Source organism: Hyla sarda, chromosome 4 (assembly GCF_029499605.1).
Source record: "Hyla sarda isolate aHylSar1 chromosome 4, aHylSar1.hap1, whole genome shotgun sequence".
NCBI lineage: Eukaryota > Metazoa > Chordata > Amphibia > Anura > Hylidae > Hyla > Hyla sarda.
In genome coordinates, this window is record NC_079192.1 from 34,242,587 (window position 1) to 34,269,599 (window position 27,013).

At 43.3% G+C, this 27,013-nt stretch overlaps 1 protein-coding gene across 7 annotated transcripts in view; it reads left to right on the forward strand.

Moving 5' to 3' along the window:
* KANK2 (KN motif and ankyrin repeat domains 2) overlaps positions 1-27,013 on the forward strand; it is a 99,960-nt gene that overhangs the window by 61,794 nt on the left and 11,153 nt on the right. For 6 of the 7 annotated variants that reach the window (XM_056570476.1, XM_056570475.1, XM_056570478.1 and 3 more), the window contains 6 exons: positions 15,593-15,685; positions 17,922-18,171; positions 19,268-20,451; positions 22,091-22,207; positions 23,775-23,841; positions 26,541-26,759. In XM_056570476.1, the coding sequence (XP_056426451.1) occupies positions 15,646-15,685; positions 17,922-18,171; positions 19,268-20,451; positions 22,091-22,207; positions 23,775-23,841; positions 26,541-26,759 (1,877 nt within the window). In that variant the 5' untranslated portion in view covers positions 15,593-15,645. The remainder of the gene's footprint in view (positions 1-15,592; positions 15,686-17,921; positions 18,172-19,267; positions 20,452-22,090; positions 22,208-23,774; positions 23,842-26,540; positions 26,760-27,013) is intronic. The other variant, XM_056570482.1, reaches the window with a different exon arrangement.

A 27,013-nucleotide genomic window follows, 5' to 3' on the forward strand; every position in this document is an offset into this window, starting at 1 on the left:
TTGTATGTAGAGACTATACTGGAATAGCAGAGTACATGGGGTAATGATAGAGCATTGTATGTGGAGACTATACTGGAATAGCAGAGTACAGGGGGTAGTGATAGAGCATTGTATGTAGAGACTATACTGGAATAGCAGAGTACAGGGGGTAATGATAGAGCATTGTATGTGGAGACTATACTGGAATAGCAGAGTACAGGGGGTAGTGATAGAGCATTGTATGTAGAGACTATACTGGAATAGCAGAGTACAGGGGGTAGTGATAGAGCATTGTATGTGGAGACTATACTGGCATAGCAGAGTACAGGGAGTAGTGATAGAGCATTGTATGTGGAGACTATACTGGAATAGCAGAGTACAGGGAGTAGTGATAGAGCATTGTATGTGGAGACTATACTGGAATAGCAGAGTACAGGGAGTAGTGATAGAGCATTGTATGTGGAGACTATACTGGAATAGCAGAGTACAGGGGGTAGTGATAGAGCATTGTATGTGGAGACTATACTGGAATAGCAGAGTACAGGGAGTAGTGATAGAGCATTGTATGTAGAGACTATACTGGAATAGCAGAGTACAGGGAGTAGTGATAGAGCATTGTATGTAGAGACTATACTGGAATAGTAGAGTACAGGGGGTAGTGATAGAGCATTGTATGTAGAGACTATACTGGAATAGCAGAGTACAGGGACCAGTGATAGAGCATTGTATGTAGAGACTATACTGGAATAGCAGAGTACAGGGAGTAATGATAGAGCATTGTATGTGGAGACTATACTGGAATAGCAGAGTACAGGGAGTAGTGATAGAGCATTGTATGTAGAGACTATACTGGAATAGCAGAGCACAGGGAGTAGTAATAGAGCATTGTATGTAGAGACTATACTGGAATAGCAGAGTACAGGGAGTAATGATAGAGCATTGTATGTGGAGACTATACTGGAATAGCAGAGTACAGGGAGTAGTGATAGAGCATTGTATGTAGAGACTATACTGGAATAGCAGAGTACAGGGAGTAGTGACAGAGCATTGTATGTGGAGACTATACTGGAATAGCAGAGTACAGGGAGTAGTGATAGAACATTGTATGTAGAGACTATACTGGAATAGTAGAGTACAGGGAGTAGTGATAGAGCATTGTATGTAGAGACTATACTGGAATAGCAGAGTACAGGGAGTAGTGATAGAACATTGTATGTAGAGACTATACTGGAATAGTAGAGTACAGGGAGTAGTGATAGAGCATTGTATGTAGAGACTATACTGGAATAGCAGAGTACAGGGGGTAGTGATAGAACATTGTATGTAGAGACTATACTGGATTAGCAGAGTGATAAACAGCAAGATGGGGAGTAAGTGACAGAGTTTTGCCTGTAGATTCTATGCAGAACAGCAGAGTACAGGGAGGTAGAATGGGGAGAAAGTGACAGAGCTCTATGTCTAGATACATTACATGAATAGCTGTGATAAGAAAAATCAGAATTTGCAGAGAGGTATAGCTGGGGAGGTAGGGACATTACTTTGTGTGGTGGCCCAGTACAGGAGTTGCACCCCTGTACCTTTGCTGCCCTGTCCGGCAGACTCCATTCCGTGACCCCTGGGCCCCCCTGTACTTGTGTCTTATGTATTCCCCTAAGTGCCTATGTTATATGGTGTAATGTGCATATAATGTAATATACCTTTAAGTGTGGTTGTCATGTGATTGTAACCAGGGAAGGTACCAGTGACCTACAGGGTGACCTATGGGACCCCACCAGAGTCGCCCCCATATAAGCCCTGGTTGGAGTTAGCTCAGTCTCTTTTCCTGCTTAGTTGAGTTGCAGTGAGGTCAAGTCTGGAGACAGTGTCTGGTGTCCTAAGAGGCCTAACGTCTGCGCAGCCACGGATCCACAAGTCCACTATCCCCCCCGGTAAGCTACAAACGGGGTGAAGTCTGTCATAGTCAGTCTCAGTCAAGTCAGTCCAAGTCAAGTCTGTCTCAAGTAAGCGTTGCCTGCATCGAATTGTCCAAGTTCACTATAAGTCCCAGCAAGCCCTAAGGTCTCTGAAGTCACTGGTTACCTCCTTGGGCCTAGCCAAGCTGTATAGACTGTTACATCTGCCTGACTCAGTAAAGCTGCCGTTGTTCCATAACTTGGCGTCGGAGTCATTATTTGCCCATGATCCAGCGGTATACCTTCGGGTGGTGCAGAGGTAAAACAACGCCCTGGCGTCACGAACCCAAGGGGTTAATGCCATCTGAACCTAGGGTAATAACATCTGCCTTCCATCACACCCTCACCACATTTGTTTATGGAGATATTACAAGAATAGAAGCGCTCCAAACAATAAGACTACGACAATGTAGTGACAGGGCTTTGTATGAGGAGACAGTACAAGAATAGCTAAGTACTAAGAATGGATGGAAGTGACAGATCTTTATATGCAGGTATTTCCAAACACATTGGTGCCCACATCAGAGATGGCACAATTACCCACGTTCCACCACCACCTTCAATTATACCCATTTTGCCATCTATCAACATGTATTCAATTATACATTTTTACATAGGGTGATTATCTAAGGTTTTTTTTTTTTTAATATTCCTGGTCTAGAGCGTCTTAGTGGAGGACTCCGATGATAAGGGATTAGTACAGATATCCATTAACCATTGTGATCAAGGATTGCTTAATTTTTAAAACCCATTGTGGTATAGAGTGGCTTTATGGTGTAGTATGGTGATGAAGGGTATATACATTATCCTTGGTGTTCTAGTATTGTATTGGTAATATATTAACATCCATGGTGGCCTAGCAGTGAACTAAGATGATGACGGGGTTACTATTGATATACAGTGACCCCTCGACCTACGATGGCCCCGATATACGATAATTTCAACATACGATGGCCTCTCAGAGGCAGCATCAACATACGATGCTTTTTTATGTCGGGGCCATCGCATAAACGGCTATCTGGCAGCGCAGACTGCTTCAGCTGACACCGGATAGCTGTCCCGTGTGGTCCGCTGACGATCACTTACCTGTCCTCGGGGCTCCGGCGCGTCCTCTTCGGGATCCCCTGCATCGTCGCCGCTCTCCATCGTCGTCATCTTGTCGCTGCGCACGCCGCCCCGTCATCCCATAGGAGCGGCGTGCGTAGCGATGTGATGGCGGCGACGGAGAGCGCGGATGTCGGGGAAGCGGAGGCCTTGCCGGAGCGTCGGGGACACCTGGGGACGCGGTGACAGCGATGGACGGCGACATTCCGGGCAGCAGTGACAAGCGTTGACGGTCCGGAGCGGCGGGGACAGGTGAGTACAACTTCGTCTAACAGTGGTCTACAACCTGCGGACCTCCAGATGTTGCAAAACTACAACACCCAGCATGCCCGGACAGCCGTTGGCTGTCCGGGCATGCTGGGTGTTGTAGTCTTGCAACATCTGGAGGTCCACAGGTTGTAGACCACTGTCCTATACTTTACATTGCACGGATCCCTCAACATGCGATGGTTTCAACAAACGATGGTCCGTTTGGAACGGATTACCATCGTATGTTGAGGGACCACTGTACATTATCTATGTCATATAAGATTGGTATTGGTTTATATGTGATATCCCTGGTGGTCTAGAGTGGCTTAATGGTGTACTGTTGTGATGAAGGGGTTACTATTGATATACATTTTCCACGGTGATCTAATATTGGTATTGATTTATGTGATCCCTGGTGGTCTAGTGTAGCCCTTCTGCTCAACGGGAGGTTTCTGTCCTCCCTGAGCTCGCCTTAGACCAATAGCCTGGTGGTCTAGTATGGTTTAGCAGTGGGCTGAGGTGATGAAGGGGTTACTATTGATATACATTTTCCATGGTCTCCTAGCATTGGTATTGGGTAATGTGTGATATCCCTGGTTGTCTAGTGTGGTTTAGCAGTGGACTAAGGCGATGAAGGGGTTACTATTGATATACATTATCCATAGTGTTCTAGCATTAGTATTGGTTAATGTGTGATATCCCTGGTGGTCTAGTGTGGTTTAGCAGTGGGCTAGGGATCCAGAACAAATGGATGCAGAATAAAAGGATTGAATCTCCGTATTTCTGATACACAGCTCCAAGTCCTCTGTTCCCCTCACACATCCATCCAGATAAATAAATGTATTCTGTCTGCCCTTAGGTGCCACTAGAGGGCGCTCACTGCAGACAGCTTTAACCCCTTCACGACGAGCGACGTACATGTACGGCGCCGCGAAGTGTCACTTGGCGCGCGGCGACGTACATGTACGTCGCGGGGTTCCGGGAGCACCGCGTCACCGGTAGCGGTGATCGGGCCGGGATGACTGCTGTTATCTAACAGCAGGCATCCCGGCACATCGCCGAGGGGGGTCCTGAGACCCCCCCATGACCGCGATGCGCGCAAATCGCAGGTCAATTCAGACCTGCGATCTGCGCGATTCCGGGTCATACGGGTCACTGGTGACCCGGTGACCCGGAAAATAAGAGGGATCGTAGGTGTCCGAGACACCCTAGATCCCCCTAAAGGGATAGGAGTTTGGTGGCAGGGTTGCCACCCCTCCTATCCCTGCTATCGGTCGGCCGAGCGACCGACCGATAGCAGACCGGGGGAGGGGGGGTTAAAGTTCGGTTCCCCCGCTTTGCCCACCTATCGGTGTCCGGGCAAAACGGGGGAACCGTATAGGGAGGGTCGGCGCCGAAGGTCCCTACCTGGATCCCGGATCGCGATCCTCCATGCGGGGATCCCCCACGTGCGGCGGCTTCCGGGTCCTGCTAGGTGAGTTGTTGCCTAGCAACATCCGGAGGGCCACAGTTTACAGTGGTCTCTAAACCGTGGCCCTCCAGATGTTGCAAAACTACAACTCCCAGCATGCCCAGACAGCTGTTTGCTGTGTGGGCATGCTGGGACTTGTAGTTTTGCAATATTTAGAGGGGTTCAGGTTGTAGATCACTAAGTGGTCTCAAACTGTAGCCCTCCAGATGTTGCAAAACTACAACTCTCAGCATGCCCAGACAGCAGTTTGCTGGCTGGGCATGCTGAGAGTTGTAGTTTTGCAACATCTGGAGGGCCACAGTTTTGAGACCACTGGACAGTGATTTACAACTTGAACCCCTCTAAATCTTGCAAAACTACAACTCTCAGCATTCAGGAACAGCATAAGGCTGTCTTGGCATGCTGGGAGTTGTACTTGCGTGCCTCCAGCCATTGCATAACTACATCTCCCAGCATGCCCTTCCGCAATCAGTACATGCTGGGAGTTGCAGTTTTGCAACAGCTGGAGGCACACTGGTTGGAAAATACTGAGTTAGGTCATAGAACCTAACTCAAGGTTTTCCAGCCAGTGTGCCTCCAGCTGTTGCAAAACTACAACTCCCAGCATGCATGGTCTGTCAGTGCATGCTGGGAGTTGTAGTTTTGACCCCCCTCCCGTGTGAATGTACAGGCTACATTCACACTGGCGGCAGATTACAGCGAGTTCCCCGCTGCAAATTTGAGATGCGGCAAATTTTCCGCCGCAGCTCAAACTCCTAGCGGGAGACTCAGTGTAATCTGCCGCCAGTGTGAATGTAACCTAAAAACACTACACTACACTAAACTAACATAAAATAAAGAGTAAAACACACTACATATACACACGTACACTGCCCCCCCTACCACCCCCCTTCTCCAATAAAAATGAAAAACGTATTGTACGGCAGTGTTTCTAAGATGGAGCCTCCAACTGTTGCAAAACAAAAACTACCAGCATTTCTGGACAGCAATTGACTGTCCAAGCATGCTGGGAGTTTAGCAACAGCTGGAGGCACCCTGTTTGGGAATCACTGGCGTAGAATACCCCTATGTCCACCCCTATGCAAGTCCCTAATTCAGGCCTCAAATGCGCATGGCGCTCTCACTTTGGAGCCCTGTCGTATTTCAAGGCAACAGAATAGGGTCACATATGGGGTATTGCTGTACTCGGGAGAAATTGCCTAACAAATTTTGGGGGCTTTTTCTCCTTTTACCCCTTATGAAAAGGAACAGTTGGGGTCTACACCAGCATGTTAGTGTAAAAAAATAAAAAATTTTACACTAACATGCTGGTGTTGCCCTATACTTTTCATTTTCACAAGAGGTAAAAGGGAAAAACACCCCCCAAAATTTGTAACACAATTTCTCCCGAGTACGGAGATACCCCATATGGGGGCGCACAACAAGGCCCAGAAGGGAGAGTGCGCCATGTACATTTGAGGTGATTTGCACAGAGGTGGCTGATTGTTACAGCGGTTCTGACAAACGCAAAAAAAAAACACACCCACATGTGACCCCATTTTGGAAACTACACCCCTCAAGGAATGTAATAAGGGGTACAGCGAGAATTTACACCCCACAGGTGTCTGACGGATCTTTGGAACAGTGGTCCGTGAAAATGAAAAATTTTGCACAGCCCACTGTTCCAAAGATCTGTCAGACACCAGTGGGGGGTAAATGCTCACTGTACCCCTCATTACATTCTGTGATGGGTCTAGTTTCCAAAATGGTATGCCATGTGGGGGTTATTTTGTTGTCCTGGCACCATAGGGGCTTCCTAAATGCGACATGCCCCCCGAGCAAAATTTGCTCTCAAAAAGCCAAATATGACGCCTTCCCTTCTGAGCATTGTAGTTCGCCCGTAGTGCACTTCAGGTCCACTTATGGGGTACCTCCATACTCAGAAGAGATGGGGTTACAAATTTTGGGGGGTCTTTTCTGCTATTAACCCTTGCAAAAATGTGAAATTTGGGGGGAAACCCACATTTTAGTGAAATTTTTATTTTATTTTTTTACATATGCAAAAGTCGTGAAACACCTGTGGGGTATTAAGGCTCACTTTATTCCTTGTTACGTTCCTCAAGGGGTCTAGTTTCCAAAATGGTAAGCCATGTGTTTTTTTTTTTTTGCTGTTCTGGCACCATAGGGGCTTCCTAAAGGTGACATGCCCCCCAAAAACCATTTCAGAAAAACGTACTCTCTAAAATCCCCTTGTCGCTCCTTCGCTTCTGAGCCCTCTACTGCGCCCGCCGAACAATTTACATAGACATATGAGGTATGTGCTTACTCGAGAGAAATTGGGCTACAAATATAAGTATACATTTTCTCCTTTTACCCCTCTTAAAAATTCAAAAATTGGGTCTACAAGAACATGCGAGTGTAAAAAATGAAGATTTTGAATTTTCTCCTTCACTTTGCTGCTTTTCCTGTGAAACACCTAAAGGGTTAAAATATTTACTGAATGTCATTTTGAATACTTTGGGGGGTGCAGTTTTTATAATGGGGTCATTTATGGGGTATTTCTAATATGAAGACCCTTCAAATCCACTTCAAACCTGAACTGGTCCCTGAAAAATTGCGAGTTTGAAAATTTTGTGAAAAATTGGAAAATTGCTGCTGAACTTTGAAGCCCTCTGGTGTCTTCCAAAACTAAAAACTCGTCAATTTTATGATGCAAACATAAAGTAGACATATTGTATATGTGAATCCCCCCAAAAATTTTTTGGAATATCCATTTTCCTTACATGCAGAGAGCTTCAAAGTTAGAAAAATGCAAAATTTTAAATTTTTTCATCAAATTTTGGGATTTTTCACCAAGAAAGGATGCAAGTTACCACAAAAATTTACCACTATGTTAAAGTAGAATATGTCACGAAAAAACAATCTCAGAATCAGAATGATAACTAAAAGCATTCCGGAGTTATTAATGTTTAAAGTGACAGTGGTCAGATGTGCAAAAAAGGGCTTCGTCCTAGAGGTGAAAATGGGCTCCGTCCTTAAGGGGTTAATTGAACTCCGTAATAATTCAGTGTGCAGTGATCTTCCGCTAGGGGTGACATGGTGTTTGTTTTCCTTTAATAAAATAGTTTACAGCAGTGCTGTAAAGCAGGTAGTGGGAGGTAGTGAGCTAGTACATAGAGATAAACAGAAATACAAAGGTGAGCTCGTAATGCGATCAGTCCATCATGCTACCAGGTAGATAGGCTTCTCAGTCTTGTCGGAGTTAGTGTCGCCCCCTTTAAGGACTTTGGAACCGTGAGGAGCGGGGGCTATGCTACAGCTGCGCACAGTGCGGGATGTTGTGGCTTGTAGCTAGTAAACAGAGAGCCTGCTGTCACTGTGATCTGGGGAACTGCTGTGACAGGGACAGGCAAGACACAATAAGTGTGTGTCTGCAAGAGCAAGACAGCATGAAGAAGGCCGGGGGAGAGGAAACTGCGAGATGGAAAGGAGAGGAAGACGGGAAATAGAGGGGAGCAAAAAAAGATTGAGGAGGAATGGAGAGAGGGGAAGGAAGAGTGGAAGACTGTCAAAGGGTTTAGGATTAAATGAATGGGAGACGACTGGAGAAAAGGAGACCTGACAAATAAGTGGGGCAAGTAGGAAAAGAAAGGGGGGTAAATGAACAGAATGGTGGGAGGATGGTAACAGTGCAGGAATAAGATGAAGGGAGTGTGTGCAAAAATAAAGAAAGTGTGTGCAGGCATAAAAAGAGTGTGTGCAAGAATGAAGAGAGTGTGTGCAAAAATGAAGAGAGTGTGTGCAAGAATGAAGAGAGGCTGTGCAGGAATGAAGAGAGTGTGTGCAGGAATGAAGAGAGGGTGTGCAAGAATGAAGAGAGGCTGTGCAGGAATGAAGAGAGTGTGTGCAGGAATGAAGAGAGGGTGTGCAAGAATGAAGAGAGGGTGTGCAAGAATGAAGAGAGGGTGTGCAAGAATGAAGAGAGGGTGTGCAAGAATGAAGAGAGGGTGTGCAGGAATGAAGAGAGGGTGTGCAGGAATGAAGAGAGTGTGTGCAGGAATGAAGAGAGGGTGTGCAAGAATGAAGAGAGGCTGTGCAGGAATGAAGAGAGTGTGTGCAGGAATGAAGAGAGGGTGTGCAAGAATGAAGAGAGGGTGTGCAAGAATGAAGAGAGGGTGTGCAAGAATGAAGAGAGGGTGTGCAAGAATGAAGAGAGGGTGTGCAGGAATGAAGAGAGGGTGTGCAGGAATGAAGAGAGTGTGTGCAGGAATGAAGAGAGGGTGTGCAAGAATGAAGAGAGGCTGTGCAGGAATGAAGAGAGTGTGTGCAGGAATGAAGAGAGGGTGTGCAAGAATGAAGAGAGGGTGTGCAAGAATGAAGAGAGGGTGTGCAAGAATGAAGAGAGGGTGTGCAGGAATGAAGAGAGGGTGTGCAGGAATGAAGAGAGTGTGTGCAAGAATGAAGAGAGGGTGTGCAAGAATGAAGAGAGGGTGTGCAGGAATGAAGAGAGGGTGTGCAAGAATGAAGAGAGGGTGTGCAGGAATGAAGAGAGGGTGTGCAAGAATGAAGGGAGGGTGTGCAGGAATGAAGAGAGGGTGTGCAGGAATGAAGAGAGGGTGTGCAGGAATGAAGAGAGTGTGTGCAGGAATGAAGAGAGGGTGTTCAAGAATGAAGAGAGGGTGTGCAAGTATGAAGAGAGCGTGTGCAGGAATGAAGAGAGGGTGTGCAAGAATGAAGAGGGACTGTGCAAGAATGAAGAGAGTGTGTGCAGGAATGACGAGAGTGTGTGCAGGAATGAAGAGAATGTGTGCAAAAATAAAGAGAGTGTGTGCAGGAATGAAGAGAGTGTGTGCAAGAATGAAGAGAGTGTGTGCAAGAATGAAGAGAGGGTGTGCAGGAATGAAGAGAGGGTGTGCAAGAATGACGAGAGTGTGTGCAGGAATGAAGAGAGGGTGTGCAGGAATGAAGAGAGGGTGTTCAAGAATGAAGAGAGGGTGTGCAAGTATGAAGAGAGCGTGTGCAGGAATGAAGAGAGGGTGTGCAAGAATGAAGAGAGGGTGTGCAGGAATGAAGAGAGGGTGTGCAGGAATGAAGAGAGTGTGTGCAGGAATGAAGAGAGGGTGTGCAGGAATGAAGAGAGGGTGTGCAAGAATGACGAGAGGGTGTGCAAGAATGAAGAGATGGTGTGCGGAAATTAAGAGAGTGTGTGCAGGAATGACGAGAGGGTGTGCAAGAATGAAGAGATGGTGTGCGGGAATGAAGAGAGGGTGTGCGGAAATTAAGAGAGTGTGTGCAGGAATGACGAGAGGGTGTGCAAGAATGAAGAGATGGGTGTGCGGGAATGAAGAGAGGGTGTGCGGAAATTAAGAGAGTGTGTGCAGGAATGAAGAGAGGGTGTGGAGGAATGAAGAGAGGGTGTGGAGGAATGAAGAGAGTGTGTGCAGGAATGAAGAGAGGGTGTGGAGGAATGAAGAGAGTGTGTGCAAGAATGAAGAGAATGTGTGCAGGAATGACGAAAGGGTGTGCAGGAATGACGAGAGGGTGTGCAAGAATGACAAGAGGGTGTGCAAGAATGAAGAGATGATGTGCGGGAATGAAGAGAGGGTGTGCGGGAATGAAGAGAGGGTGTGCGGGAATTAAGAGAGGGTGTGCAGGAATGAAGAGAGTGTGTGCAAGAATGAAGAGAATGTGTGCAGGAATGACGAGAGGGTGTGCAGGAATGAAGAGAGGGTGTGCAGGAATGAAGAGAGTGTGTGCAGGAATGACGAGAGTGTGTGCAGGAATGAAGAGATGGTGTGCAGGAATGAAGAGAGGGTGTGCGGGAATGAAGAGAATGTGTGCAGGAATGACAAGAGGGTGTGCAGGAATGAAGAGAGGGTGTGCAGGAATGAAGAGAGGGTGTGCAGGAATGAAGAGAGGGTGTGCAAGAATGAAGAGAGGGTGTGCAGGAATGAAGAGAGGGTGTGCAGGAATGAAGAGAGTAGGTGTGGAAAGTAAGAGAGTGTTTGCGGGATTACATGGAGTTTGCAGGAATAAAGATATTATGAGAGAGAATGAAGAGGGAGTGTGCAATAGTGAAGAGAGATGAGCAGGAGTGAGGATAAGGGTGCAGTTTGAAAGGGAGAGTGTTCTGGAGTGACAAGAGTGTGCAAGACGGATACAGTGTTCAGGAATGGACAGGGAGAGAGAGTGTTCAGGAATCAAACTTTGTGTGTAAGAATGAAGAGAGACACAAGAATGAAATAAGAGTGAGCAGGAATGAGAATGGGTGAAATGTGGATATAAAGAGGAATGAACAGGAGCAGACAGTGTACAATAATCTGTGTGTGAAGAGGAATCATCAGTATGTATGCAGAAATGAAACAAAAAGCAAAGGAATGAAGGGAAGTAAGGGAATTAAGGGAGGACGAGAATGTATGTGTGGTGCCAGGGGAGTGCTAGGAAATACTCTATCATCTTGAGACGCCAGGGCACTGTTAGCCTATACACGGTCCGGGTTGGACAGCTTCTCCTGGGCCAGACACGGGGAGTAAAGAAACACACCGACGTCAGGTTACGGATAATTGTCTTTAATGAGCTGGTGCAGAGTGGACAGGATGCAGTGTAACCCCTTGGGAGCCCTGTTGCCTTGCTGCGACTTATGGTACTTTTCACATAATAGATTAATACTGACTTGGTATAAGACTGAAGATTGTTCCAGGTCGCCATGGTTCTGACAAGGTCCTGTAGCTTTCTCTGTCAGGGCTTGAAGACAAGATTGTATAAGAAAAAAATATGCCAGAATGGGAAGGAAATCTTGGATGGGGAGGGGTAACAGGATAGCCAGGAATAAGGCCACTTTCACACTATGAAAAGTCCCCGTTATAAAATAGCGGGCAACCGCGGGGTTAAACGGCCATTCGAAAATCCCTAACGGACATTAGAAAATCCCATTATAGTCTATGGGATTTTTCTAATAGCCGTTTTAACCCGTTATCGCCCGTTATTAAAGGGGTACTCCCGTGGAAACCTTTTTTTTTTTTTTTTTTTTTTTAAATCAACTGGTGCAAGAAAGTTAAACAGATTTGTAAATCATTTCTATAAAAAAATAAATCTTAATCCTTCCAGTACTTTTTAGGGGCTGTATACTAAAGAGAAATCCAAAAAAGAAATGCATTTCCTCTGATGTCATGACCACAGTGCTCTCTGCTGACCTCTGCTGTCCATTTTAGGAACTGTCCAGAGCAGGAGAAAATCCCCATAGCAAACATATGCTGCTTTGGACAGTTCCTAAAATGGACAGCAGAGGTCAGCAGAGAGCACTGTGGTCATGACATCGGAGGAAATGCATTTCTTTTTTGGATTTCTCTTTAGTATACAGCCCCTAAAAAGTACTTGAAGGATTAAGATTTTTTAATAGAAGTGATTTACAAATCTGTTTAACTTTCTGGCACCAGTTGATTTAAAAAAAAAAAAAATATGTTTTCCACCGGAGTACCCCTTTAATAACGGACTTTATTTTGTGATGGGTGATTGAACGGAAGAAATGGTGCATGCACTATTTCTCCCGTTACTATCTTCCGTCTCAAAATAACGTCCGTTATTAACGGGCGATAACGTGTTAAAACGGCTATTAGAAAAATCCCATAGACTATAATGGGATTTTCTAATGGCCGTTTAACCCCGCGATCGCCCGCTATTTTATAACGGGGACTTTTGATAGTGTGAAAGCAGCCAAAGAAGGAGAGAGAGTGGGGAGAGGAGTGTGCAGGAGGAAGAAAGGGTAAGTGTGGGTTCACGTTACGTTTTTGGGAGCTAAAATCTTGCGCTCCCGTATCCCTGCGTATGCGCTCCCGTATGTCATTCATTTCACTGAGCCGACCGGAGTAAAACGTTCGGTCCGGTCGGCTCATTTTTGCTCCGTATGCGCTTTTACAACCGGACCTAAAACGGAGGTCGACCACGGTTTTAGGTCCGGGGAAAAAGCGCATACGTAGCAAAAATGAGCCGACCGGACCGAACGTTTTACTCCGGTCGGCTCATTGAAATGAATTACATACGGAAGCGCATACGAAGGGATACGGGAGCGCGAGGTTTTAGTTTCCCCCCTGCTGTATGCGCTCCCGTATGGGGAAAAACGTAATGTAAACATATTGTGGAGATGAGGGAGGAATGAAAAGAGACAGTGTACAGGAGTGGTCTTCAAACTGTGGCCCTCCAGATGTTGCAAAACTACAACTCCCAGCATGCCCGGACAGCCGTTGGCTGTCCGGGCATGCTGGGAATTGTAGTTTTGCAACATCTGGAGGGCCACAGTTTGAAGACCACTGGTGTACAGGAACCAGGAGAAGAATGAGAATGAAAATATACAACACACATAGAAAAGAGGAGGTAAAATACAGAAATGAGAATGAGATGAGGGGGGTAATGAATGAACAAGAAAAGGAAATATGTAAGACCTGAGAGAGAAGAGAAGAAGGAATGAAGTCATTGTGAGGGAATGAGGAGATAATATGAGGCCAGGAATGAAAAACTTGCAGAGGTTTATGAGAATGAAGGAAGGAATGAGAAGTAGAGATTTATAGGATGAGTGTGCAGGGAGGGAAAAGTATAGGATTAAAGGGGTACTCCAGTGGAAAACTTTTTATTTTTTTTATTTTTTTTTAAATCAACTGGTGCCAGAAAGTTAAACAGATTTGTAAATCACTTCTATTAAAAAAAATCTTAATCCTTCCAGCACTTTTTAGGGGCTGTATACTAAAGAGAAATCCAAAAAAGAAATGCATTTCCTGTGATGTCACGACCACAGTGCTCTCTGCTGACCTCTGCTGTCCATTTTAGGAACTGTCCAAAGCAGCATATGTTTGCTATGGGGATTTTCTCCTGTTCTGGACAGTTCCTGAAATGGACAGCAGAGGTCAGCAGAGTGCACTGTGGTCGTGACATCACAGGAAATGCATTTCTTTTTTGTATTTCTCTTTAGTATACAGCCCCTAAAAAGTTCTGGAAGGATTAAGATTTTTTTAATAGAAGTGATTTACAAATCTGTTTAACTTTCTGGCACCGGTTGATTTAAAAAAAAAAGTTTTCCACGGGAGTACCCCTTTAAGGAGGTGGAAGGTCAGGAATGGAGAGACTGTCCAAGAATGAGAGGGAAAGGTCGGGAGTGAAGAAACAAGAGAAGAGACATATGGGATATAGCTGGAAAAAAAGATGAGAGACCTGGGGGAAGATGATACATGAGACCCAGTAATGAGGGAGCGGGATCCTCTCCTGACTATACAGGGGCAGGGATGTGGATACATGAATGAAGATGGGAATGAGGAAGAAAGGGCGGCCCTATAAAAAGGGCTGATAGAGAAAACTTGTGATAGAGCGTGTGACACTAAACACACGAGGATGAGACACTGCCATGTGACCATGAGAGGAGACACAATGTGAGACGCATTACAGCAGTGTTTCTCAAGCGCGGTTCTCCAGCGCCCCCAACAGGTCGTGTTTTCCGGATTTCCTTAGTCTTTCACAGGTGATAGAATTCTGGTCAGTGAATCAGGCCTCACCCCCATTGAGAACCGCGCTTGAGAAACACTACATTAGAGGAACTACTGCTGAGATAGGAAGTGGCGTAACCCATAGCAACCAGATACCAATGCTAGTGCAGGATAGAAAATCAGAGCATTGGTCTGATTGATTGTTGAAGGAATCCTGATTTTTCTGAATTTAATTTCAAACAGCAATAATGTTCTGTCTATATGACCCTGTGGTGGGAGGAGCAGACTCCATGTCACATAGCTCCTCCCTCCTGTCTATATCATCCTGTGGTGGGAGGAGCAGACTCCATGTCACATAGCTCCTCCCTCCTGTCTATATCATCCTGTGGTGGGAGGAGCAGACACCATGTCACATAGCTCCTCCCTCCTGTCTATATCACCCTGTGGTGGGAGGAGCAGACTCCATGTCACATAGCTCCTCCCTCCTGTCTATATCACCCTCTGGTGGGAGGAGCAGACTCCATTTCACATAGCTCCTCTCTCCTGTCTATATCACCCTGTGGTGGGAGGAGCAGACTCCATGTCACATAGCTCCTCCCTCCTGTCTATATCATCCTGTGGTGGGAGGAGCAGACACCATGTCACATAGCTCCTCCCTCCTGTCTATATCACCCTGTGGTGGGAGGAGCAGACTCCATGTCACATAGCTCCTCCCTCCTGTCTATATCACCCTCTGGTGGGAGGAGCAGACTCCATTTCACATAGCTCCTCTCTCCTGTCTATATCACCCTGTGGTGGGAGGAGCAGACTCCATGTCACATAGCTCCTCCCTCCTGTCTATATCACCCTGTGGTGGGAGGAGCAGACTCCATGTCACATAGCTCCTCCCTCCTGTCTATATCACCCTCTGGTGGGAGGAGCAGACTCCATTTCACATAGCTCCTCCCTCCTGTCTATATCACCCTGTGGTGTGAGGAGCAGACTCCATGTCACATAGCTCCTCCCTCCTGTCTATATCACCCTGTGGTGGGAGGAGCAGACTCCATGTGACATAGCTCCTCCTGTCTATATCACCCTGTGGTGGGAGGAGCAGACTCCATGTCACATAGCTCCTCCCTCCTGTCTATATCACCATGATGGGAGGAGCATACTCCATGTCACATAGCTCCTCCCTCCTGTCTACATCACCCTGTGGTGGGAGGAGCAGACTCCATATCACATAGCTCCTCCCTCCTGACTATATCACCCTGTGGTGGGAGGAGCAGACCCCATGTCACATAGCTCCTCCCTCCTGTCTATATCACCCTGTGGTGGGAGGAGCAGTCTCAGTGTTATGTCTAGAAATTGTAACTAACTATGAAACCTTTTATCTGTTCATCCCATTACAGAGCACAGTGACACAGCACACTTCATATTTCTGTTTGGGACAAGCAATAGAAGCATGATGGCACAAGTTCTACACATGGAGACTCACTTTCCAGGTACCAGTTTAGTCCTATATGTCATGAGCTGACACCAATGTCACAATTATTAGGAAAATTAAGTTATTATTATATAAGTACTTTGTAAAACAATGTAACTACCATAATACTGCCTCCTATATACAAGAATATAACTACTATAATACTGCCTCCTATATACAAGAATATAACTACTATAATACTGCTCCTATATACAAGAATATAACTACTATAATACTGCCTCCTATATATACAAGAATATAACTACTATAATACTGCCTCCTATATACAAGAATATAACTACTATAATACTGCTCCTATATACAAGAATATAACTACTATAATACTGCTCCTATATACAAGAATATAACTACTATAATACTGCCTCCTATATACAAGAATATAACTACTATAATACTGCCTCCTATATACAAGAATATAACTACTATAATACTGCTCCTATATACAAGAAAATAACTACTATAATACTACTCCTATATACAAGAATATAACTACTATAATACTGTTTCCTACATACAAGAATATAACTACTATAATACTGCTCCTATGTACAAGAATATAACTACTATAATACTGCTCCTATATACAAGAATATAACTACTATAATACTGCTCCTATATACAAGAATATAACTACTATAATACTGCCTCCTATATACAAGAATATAACTACTATAATACTGCTCCTATATACAAGAATTTAACTACTATAATACTGCTCCTATATACAAGAATATAACTACTATAATACTGCTCCTATATACAAGAATATAACTACTATAATACTGCTCCTATATACAAGAATATAACTACTATAATACTGCCTCCTATATACAAGAATATAACTACTATAATACTGCTCCTATATACAAGAAAATAACTACTATAATACTACTCCTATATACAAGAATATAACTACTATAATACTGTTTCCTACCTACAAGAATATAACTACTATAATACTGCTCCTATGTACAAGAATATAACTACTATAATACTGCTCCTATATACAAGAATATAACTACTATAATACTGCTCCTATATACAAGAATATAACTACTATAATACTGCTCCTATATACAAGAATATAACTACTATAATACTGCCTCCTAAATACAAGAATATAACTACTATAATACTGCTCCTATATACAAGAAAATAACTACTATAATACTACTCCTATATACAAGAATATAACTACTATAATACTGTTTCCTACCTACAAGAATATAACTACTATAATACTGCTCCTATGTACAAGAATATAACTACTATAATACTGCTCCTATATACAAGAATATAACTACTATAATACTGCTCCTATATACAAGAATATAACTACTATAATACTGCCTCCTATATACAAGAATATAACTACTATAATACTGTTCCTATATACAAGAATATAACTACTATAATACTGCTCCTATATACAAGAATATAACTACTATTATACTGCTCCTATATACAAGAATATAACTACTATAATACTGCTCCTATATACAAGAATATAACTACTATAATACTGCTTCCTATATACAAGAATATAACTACTATAATACTGTTCCTATATACAAGAATATAACTACTATAATACTGCTCCTATATACAAGAATATAACTACTATAATACTGATCCTATATACAAGAATATAACTACTATAATACTGCTCCTATATACAAGAAAATAACTTCTGTAATACTTCCCCCTATGTACAAGAATGTAACTACTATAATACTGCTCCTATATACAAGAATATAACTACTATAATACTAATCCTATATACAAGAAAATAACTACTATAATACTGCTCCTATATACAAGAATATAACTACTATAATACTGATCCTATATACAAGAATATAACTACTATAATACTGCTCCTATATACAAGAAAATAACTTCTGTAATACTTCCCCCTATGTACAAGAATGTAACTACTATAATACTGCTCCTATATACAAGAATATAACTACTATAATACTAATCCTATATACAAGAAAATAACTACTATAATACTGCTCCTATATACAAGAATATAACTACTATAATACTGCTCCTATATACAAGAAAATAACTTCTGTAATACTTCCCCCTATGTACAAGAATGTAACTACTATAATACTGCTCCTATGTACATAATTATATAACTAATAAAACACTGCCCCTACAGACAAAAGATGATATTCACCATGTTAATGTAAACATTTCAATTCAATTTCTTTTTTTTTCTCTAGGTAAATCTGTCCCAAATTCTTTATCTGCCTTGAAAGAGCCCGAGGCCCCGTACACTGTGGAGACTCCATATGGATACCGACTGGATCTGGACTTTCTAAAATATGTCGATGATATAGAAAAAGGGCACACCATTAAACGGGTGCCGGTAAGCCGCAGGCCTCGATGTGGATCATTACCTCGGGGCCCGGGGTATACTGGATCATGGTGGACATCTACTGAATCCCTCTGCTCCAATGCCAGCAATGACAGGTACTCTACTGTTTACACAAAGAGGGATCTTGGCGGATGTAAGATTGTTAAATCTCATCTTAAAGGGATACTCCGCCCCTAGACATCTTATCCCCTATCCAAAGAAAAGGGGATAAGATGTCTGATCGCGGGGGTCCCGTCACTGAGGACCTCTGTGATCTCCCTGCTGCACCCGACGTTTGTTTAGAGAGTCGGGTGTAGCGTCGGAGGCTCGTGACATCACGCCCCGCTCTTGACATCACGGCCACGCCCCCTCAATGCACGCCCCCTCCCATAGACCTGCATTGAGGGGGCATGGCCGTGACGCCACGAGCGGGGTGTGACTGTGACGTCAGGAGCCACCACCCCGCATCACCAGTCATCCGGCACGGAGCGAAGTTCACTCCATGCACCGGATGTCTGGGGTGCCGTGGCCAAGATCGTGGGGGTCCCCAGTGGCAGGACCCCCGCGATCAGACATCTTTGGATAGGGATAAAGGAACAAGGAAAAGTGTTTATAGGATTACCAAAAATTTTACTTTATATAAATAGCACAATATAAATACCAATTGGCTAGAGGAATAATGAATCGCGTGCCCTTACTACCCGACGTTTCGCCAAGGGACTTGCTTCTTCTAATGCCCCGGAAGAAGCCAGTCCCTTGGCGAAACATTGGGTAGTAAGGGCCCACGATCCATTATTCCTCTAGCCACTTGGTATTTATATTGTGCATTATTATGCTGTCTTGTCACTATTTATGTACTTTTTTACTTGCTGTGTGCACTTGCACTGATACTATGTAAACCAATACTACCCTGATATTTTGTGAGCCTTTACCTCTGTTCCAGTATTATACTGGTTTAGTCTCTCTAATCCTGGTTTCAGGAACATCCCTCTTTTCTATTTTAAGCAATTTTATTGTTCATTAATAAAGTCTAATTTTTGGTAATCCTATAAACGCTTTTCCTTGTTCCTTTATTATTAATGTTTGGCGTGGGAATCATTACTTATATAAGGGATTCATTGTGTGGTTATCTTTGGATAAGGGATAAGATGCATCAGGGCGCAGTACCCTTTTAAGACGATCGGGATCTGATGTTTGGTTCTTGTTTTGCAGTCGTCATTCGTCTTATTCTTACTGTGGTAGAGGCTTTTACCCGGCCTATGAGGTTCGGAGTGGATCTTCAAGCACCTTCAATCCCAGGGTTGAGAGGACACTGTTGGATGCGAGTAAGAAGCTGGAGGCTGGACAGTCCCGTCCAGTTAGCCTTGGATGCAGATCCACCAGCAACTTGTCAACTGCGTCTCTGTCCCGTCTTCCGTCTTCATCTTCCTGTCAGCAGTTATCTTCTTTTACTCCGCTAAGCTCTGGTATGTCAACTCCAGTGTCTCCAACTCCGGTCCACCTTCAACATGTACGAGAGCAAATGGCCGTGGCATTGAAGAGACTGCGTCAACTGGAAGAGCAGGTTAAGATGATCCCAGTACTTCAGGTGAAAATTTCTGTACTTCAGGAGGAAAAACGTCAGCTCAGCGTCCAACTCAAGAGCCAAAAATATCTAGGACACCCCGGAGGAAGTCCCAAGGGCAAGACCAGGGGAGAACTTTACATTGAAATTCCTGAGGAAGAGCTTAAGGATGGAAAAAACGATATTGGAACTGGGGAAGAAGGAAAAGCAGGTGATGAAAGAACTGAAGGAGAAGACAGGAAGGAGTCAGAAGAACACAAGGAGCATTCCGGAACAGAAGCCAAGAAAGAATGTTTGGCGTCCAATGGGATACCTGTTAAGAAGTTCTGCAGCGTTGGCGTTTGGGTACGAGAAGCAGACCTCGTTCCTCATGGGCCATGGAGGCAGCTAGAGGCCGACAAGCAAAAGCTTCTAGTTCAGGCTTTATCAGCCAAAGTGGCAGTATTGGAGCGGCAGCTCAGCCGAGCCTTGAGCGAGGTTCAGAACGCCAACCGCAAACTAGAGGAAGTTGAGCGGGCGTCAAGAGGTGAGGACACGTTAAAGAGAGAGAAGAAAGAGGACGTGAGAGCTGATGCAGTTAAAGTCGCACGGGTGGAGCGAGGAAGTGAGGTAGTCTCCAGCACTGAAGTGGGTTCTGGAGTCCAACCTCAGAGGTCACGAGATCTGGAAGGTAGAGGAGCAGGATTACTGAAAAGTAGAGAAGAAGAGGACAGGGTCTACAAAAGCCGGGAGGTGATGGAGAAACCCCTGTATACGTCGACTGGGCCTCCCGTCCATGTCCATTTGGTGAAGAAGATCAGCATCACTGGGCAAAGCATTGGGGAGAAGATAGGTGAGTGCTGAGCTGTGGCTGTGACTGCTTTAAGGGAAACCATCAAAGGGGTACCCTAAACTGAGTCCCTCCCAATACAATTTTACTTTTATTAATGCAGTGAAAAGGTATCAATAATAACTGTGCAATTTGCAAATTGTCCACTAGGTGTAAGGACCACACTGTGATTTAAAGCCACAGCTCCAGTCAAATGCTTATGTAAGGGTGGGTTCACACCACAATTTTGCTATACGGTTTCAGTATACGGTTTCATAAAAAAAAAAACATATGCAACGTTTTGGTTTTTGACCCGTATCCAGTTTTGTGACCAGACCTAAAACCGTAGTTTACTATGGTTTTAGGTCCGGTCACAAAACTGGAAACGGGTCAAAAATGATATGACCGGAGTCACCGTTTCACTCCGGTCGGCTCATTAAAATGAATAGAGTTCAGCGCTGGTCCGACTGGGGTACGGGAGAGCCTGGTTTGCCCCTCCCCCAGCCGGATAAGGCACCAGTAGTATAAAACCGAGATGTGAATGCAGCCTAATTCAGGTTTAGAGGAATCCGTATTTTTTTTTGTTTGTCGGTTCGCACCACGTTTTTGCCATACTGTTTTCAATCAGTTTTTCTAAAGAAAACCGTATGGCAAAAAAAACTGGGCAGAACTGTATGGAAACATATGGGAAAAAGTAAACTGCATGCGTTTTTAAACCGTATACTGTTTTTACAAGTGCATATGGTTCCGTCAGTTTTTAATTAAAAAAAAACCCATAAGTTTTTGAAAATTTTATTTAAAATAAATACATTTTTTTAAATTTTTACTTTAGGATGCAAATGCGCATGTGCAAAGTAAAAATTGTATACAGTTTCCCGTATGGAACCGTATACATGTGCCTTTCCCATTGACTTCCATGTTAAAAGAAAAAAAACGTATGCGGTTGCAATACGGTTTTTAGCCCGGAGACAAAACCGTGGTGAACCACGGTTTAGATTACGGGAAAAATGTATTGCAAGCAAACCGTACGCAACCAGATGCATCCGGGTGCATAAGGTTTTCCATTATTTGTCTATGTATATGGTTTTCAATACGGTTCCATACATTTTCTATAATGAAAACACATACGGGAACCGCATTCTCACTGATGACACGTGTCTCTGGAAACGCCCAGTTTAGAAGCAAATCCCCATAGCAAACCTCTTCTAAACTGGGCGGTTCCCGAGACACGTGTCATCAGAGAGCACTTAGACAGAAAAGAACAACCTTAACTTCAGAAGCTCATAAGTACTGAAAGGATTAAGATTTTTTAATAGAAGTAATTTACAAATCTGTTTAACTTTCTGGAGCCAGTTGATATACAAAAAAAAAGTTTTTCCTGGAATACCCCTTTAAATCACAGTGTGGTCCTGACACCTAGTGGGCAATTTGCAAATTGCACAGTTATTATTGATACCTTTTAACTGCATTAATAAAAGTTAAATTTTATTGGGAGGGACTCAGTTTGGGGTACCTCTTTGGGGGTTTCCCCTAAAATTGTTGTGATACTGTTGTTACCCTGGTACCTCCTGTTTTTTTTGTTATTAACCAAATAGTGCTGACGCACACAACATAGGTCTATATCTCTCCGGCATTCTCTGCTACGGCTTCTTTGTGTCTTCAGGGCCTGATGTGGACAATCAAAATGTAGAGCCGTCACCTCATCTTATTGTTAGTCAAAACATTCACGGAGCTGAAACCTCTGCTGGTGGTTCAGGGCCCAGGATAGAAGATGGCACAGGTAACATGGTTCTAATCTATGTTAGGCAGGATTCATCTGGGGTTCTCCATGAGGACCACAGAAGGTGTATGTATGCAGCATGCTCCTTCCTATAAGCATTGTTTATGCTCCATCACATAGGTACCTGACTGATGCCATATGTGATGTTTACATTGAATGTCCACATTTTACCCCCATGTGAAAAATTGGCTTTTTCCTTGGGGTCTCAAATTCAGCCCCTACTCCTTTCAAGGGCCACATAATGTTATTGTCCTTTTTCTACCTTTAAAGGGGTTATCCAGGAAAAAAAACTTTTTTATATATCAACTGGCTCCAGAAAGTTAAACAGATTTGTAAATTACTTCTATTAAAAAAATCTTAATTCTTTCAGTACTTATGAGCTGCTGAAGTTGAGTTGTTCTTTTCTGTCTAAGTGCTCTCTGATGACATGTGTCTCGGGAGCTGTGCAGAGTAGAAGCAAATCCCCATAGCAAACCTCTTCCCGAGACAAGCAGAGATGTCAGCAGAGAGCACTGTTTCCAGACAGATAAGGACAACTCAACTTCAGCAGCTAATAAGTACTGGAAGGATTAAAACATTTTTAATAGAAGTAATTTACAAAGCTGTTTAACTTTCTGGCACCAGTTGATTAAAAAAAACTGATTTGTAAATTATTTCAATTAAGGCTGCATTCACATCACGATTTCTCCATCCGACCTGAGTACACGATTTTTATAACTTGAAATCGTATATAAAGTCGGATCCATTGACCTCCATTAAAAAATCGGATCCATTACACACATCCGATTTGATCCGCCTCCGATTTCACACGATTTTTGTTCGGGTCTTAAATCGGGGTTGACCACGATTTCAGACCTGAACAAAAATCGTGTGAAATCGGATGCGGATCAAATCGGATGTGTGTAATGGATCCGATTTTTTAATGGAGGTCAATGGATCCGACTTTATATACAATTTCATACGATTTTAAGTTATAAAAATCGTGTACTCAGGTCGGATGGAGAAATTGGAGAAATCGTGATGTGAATGCAGCCTAAAAAATCTTAATCCTTCCAGTACTTATTAGCTGCTGAATACTATGGAGGAAATTCTTTTCTTTTTGGAACACAGAGCTCTCTGCTGACATCATGACCACAGTGCTCTCTGCTGACACCTCTGTCCATTTTAAGAACTGTCCAGAGTAGTAGAAAATCCCTATAGCAAACATATGCTGCTCTGGACAGTTCCTAACATGGACAGAGAGGTCAGCAGAGAGCACTGTGCTCGTGATGTCAGCAGAGAGCTCTGTGTTCCAAAAAGAAAAGAATTTCCTCTGTTGTATTCAGCAGCTAATAAGTACTGGAAGGATTAAGATTTTTTTAATAGAAGTCATTTACAAATCTGTTTAACTTTCTGGCACCAGTTGAAAAAATAAAAAGTTTTCCACCGGAGTACCCCTTTAAATTCTTGTCCTCAGATATAAACCTACCATCAGACCAGGACGGCTGTAGATGTGGGGGCAGCGGTTGAATCTGTTACTGTGTCTACAGGAAGTCTGAATGATGTTTTATGATGTTTTTTTTTCCAGATTTCTCAGTGACGGGAATTGCTCAGGATGAAGAGTCAAAATCTCAATTTTCTGGGATTAATGGAGAGTAAGTGACATAAATGAGGAAATCCAATATATTTTACTACATTTTCAACAGTAATCTGAGGTGTTTGGCAGGTTTTTTTATTTTTTTTGACCGGAAAAAAAAAACGGCACAGAAAAATTACCCCCTCATTTTTCTCTTCCTTGATGCAGTTTTTGTGGCATTTATTTTTATTTTTATTTTTTCAAAATAGTGTGTATTAGTATAGACGTTTCATATTTAGTGTTTAAAGGGGTATTCCAGGAAAAAACTTTTTTTATATATATATCAACTGGCTCCAGAAAGTTAAACAGATTTGTAAATTACTTCTTTTAAAAAATCTTAATCCTTTCAATAATTATCAGCTGCTGAAGTTGAGTTGTTGTTTTCTGTCTGGCAACAGTGCTCTCTGCTGACATCTCTGCTTGTCTCGGGAACTGCACAGAGTAGAAGAGGTTTGCTATGGGGATTTGCTTCTAAACTGGGCGGTTCCCGAGACAGGTGTCATCAGAGAGCACTTAGACAGAAAAGAACAACCTTAACTTCAGAAGCTCATAAGTACTGAAAGGATTAAGATTTTTTAATAGAAGTCATTTACAAATCTGTTTAACTTTCTGGAGCCAGTTGATATATATAAAAAAAAGTTTTTTTCCTGGATAACCCCTTTAATAGAGTCATGTGATTCTTTCATCAGGTAGACCAATTGGGTAAAAAGGAACCAGAAAACAATGCTAATATCCATACACACACATGGCATTTTTTACCAACTATAAAAGTCAATGGGAGAAGAAAAAAAAAAAACTCACAATGACTTAAAAAAATGTTACACCCAGAGCATACTGCCATTTATTAAAGGGCCACTAAAAAGATCACTAAAGGGTAATAAGAAGCCAAAACTAAAAATGCCATGTGGCTATGGCATTTCATATTTCCCCACTGATTCCTAGTTAAAGGGGTTATCCAGGAAAAAAAATGTTTTATATATATATCAACTGGCTCCAGAAAGTTAAACAGATTTGTAAATTACTTCTATTAAAAAATCTTAATCCTTTCAGTACTTATGAGCTTCTGAAGTTAAGGTTGTTCTTTTCTGTCTAAGTGCTCTCTGATGACACCTGTCTCGGGAAACACCCAGTTTAGAAGAGGTTTGCTATGGGGATTTGCTTCTAAACTGGGCGGTTCCCGAGACACGTGTCATCAGAGAGCACTTAGACAGAAAAGAACAACCTTAACTTCAGAAGCTCATAAGTACTGAAAGGATTAAGATTTTTTAATAGAAGTAATTTACAAATCTGTTTAACTTTCTGGAGCCAGTTGATATATAAAAACAAGTTTTTTCCTGGAATACCCCTTTAACATCTGAACACAGTGCACAGTGATTTTTTGCCCATTAAAAAAAAATAATAATAATAATAATAATGCTGTGTGTGTGTTTGCAGCCTTAAACTCAGATTTCTGGCGTAGATGTATAGTTTTAATGGCTGTGGGTCTGTATCAGTGGTCTTCAACCTGTGGACCTCCAGATGTTGCAAAACTACAACTCCCAGCATGCCCGGACAGCCGTTGGCTGTCCGGGAATGCTGGGAGTTGTAGTTTTGCAACATCTGGAGGTCCACAGGTTGAAGACCACTGGTCTCTATGAAGCATACTACTTTGAGTCTAGCTAATCTGAAGGCTTTTAGGCCATGTTCACACAGTGGAATATGTGCGTAATGTCCACCCCAAAACATGGGCGGACATTGCACACATTTTGCTTGATTCGGCAGCAATAGAACTGCCCGGAAATGCGCCGTCTTCATAGACGCAATGCATTTCCGAGCAGAATCCGTGGAAACATTGAACCACCATGTGTACAGTGCAGCAAAATCCAATTGAAATCAATGGGACTCTGCTGCAGCGGAATGTACAAGCAGAATATTTCCACTGAATTCCTCAGTGTGAACATAGCCTTAGGGTATGTTCACACGGGCTGATTTATTTGCGGGTTTCCCACTGTGTGTTTGAAAGGGGTGGGCTCTCCTCGGCTGTCCGCAGCAGATTTTTCACTGCGGAATTTTTCACTGTGGAAAATCCGCCGGAGACCCTATTGATTTTAAAGGGGTATTCCAGGAAAAAACTTTTTTATATATATCAACTGGCTCCAGAAAGTTAAACAGATTTGTAAATTACTACTATCCTTTCAGTAATTATGAGCTTCTGAAGTTGAGTTGTTCTTTTCTGTCTAAGTGCTCTCTGATGACACGTGTCTCGGGTACCGCCCAGTTTAGAAGCAAATCCCCATAGCAAACCTCTTCTAAACTGGGCGGTTCCCGGGACACGTGTCATCAGAGAGCACTTAGACAGAAAAGAACAACCTTAACTTCAGAAGCTCATAAGTACTGAAAGGATTCAGATTTTTTAATAGAAGTAATTTACAAATCTGTTTAACTTTCTGGAGCCAGTTGATATTTATAAAAAAACGTTTTTTCCTGGATAACCCCTTTAATGGGGCTTGAGTCGGATTTTCCGCTTTGAAAATTCCACAACTGAAAATATGCTGTGGACGGCCGCGGAGAGCCCACCCCCTTTCAAGCACGCAGCAGGAAACTCGCAATAAATCTGCTCGTGTGAACGAGCCTGTAGACTGGGATCACACATAGTATTTTGGGCAGCATTTTGTAGCAAAACCAGTTGTTTAGTTCAAGCACGTTGTTTAACGCTACTAGCTTCCCCTTCTCTTGTAGAATGGACGCAGCTTCATCAGAAGATTCTGGAACGATGGAGAATCCATCTGACAGTGAAAGCACAGAAAGTGAATATCATGAGGCTAGTGAGGGGCCGACAACACCCCAGATGAACGTGCAGCTACCACTCACAACCAGCATCCAACCGAAAGACACAGAGAAGCACAAAACCTCAGAGACCCCGGTCACCAGCTTTTTCCCTACTAGTCCTGTCCCCAGGTACGACTTATAATAGCCCTAGTTATACCACCAGGTAGGATTAGTTCATAGGGTATATACCTTGGGCCTTAAGGGAAATCTGTCATCAGTATAACCTGCACGAACCTGTCCGTACAGACAGGTAGTGCAGATGACACTGTTGACAACGGTACTTACCTGTTCCTGTTCCGTGCTGTCATTCTCCGCCGAGTTGGACTTGGAGTATGGGCGGAGCTTTGTGACAGCACCGCTGCTGTTTGCTAGCAGCGGGACCC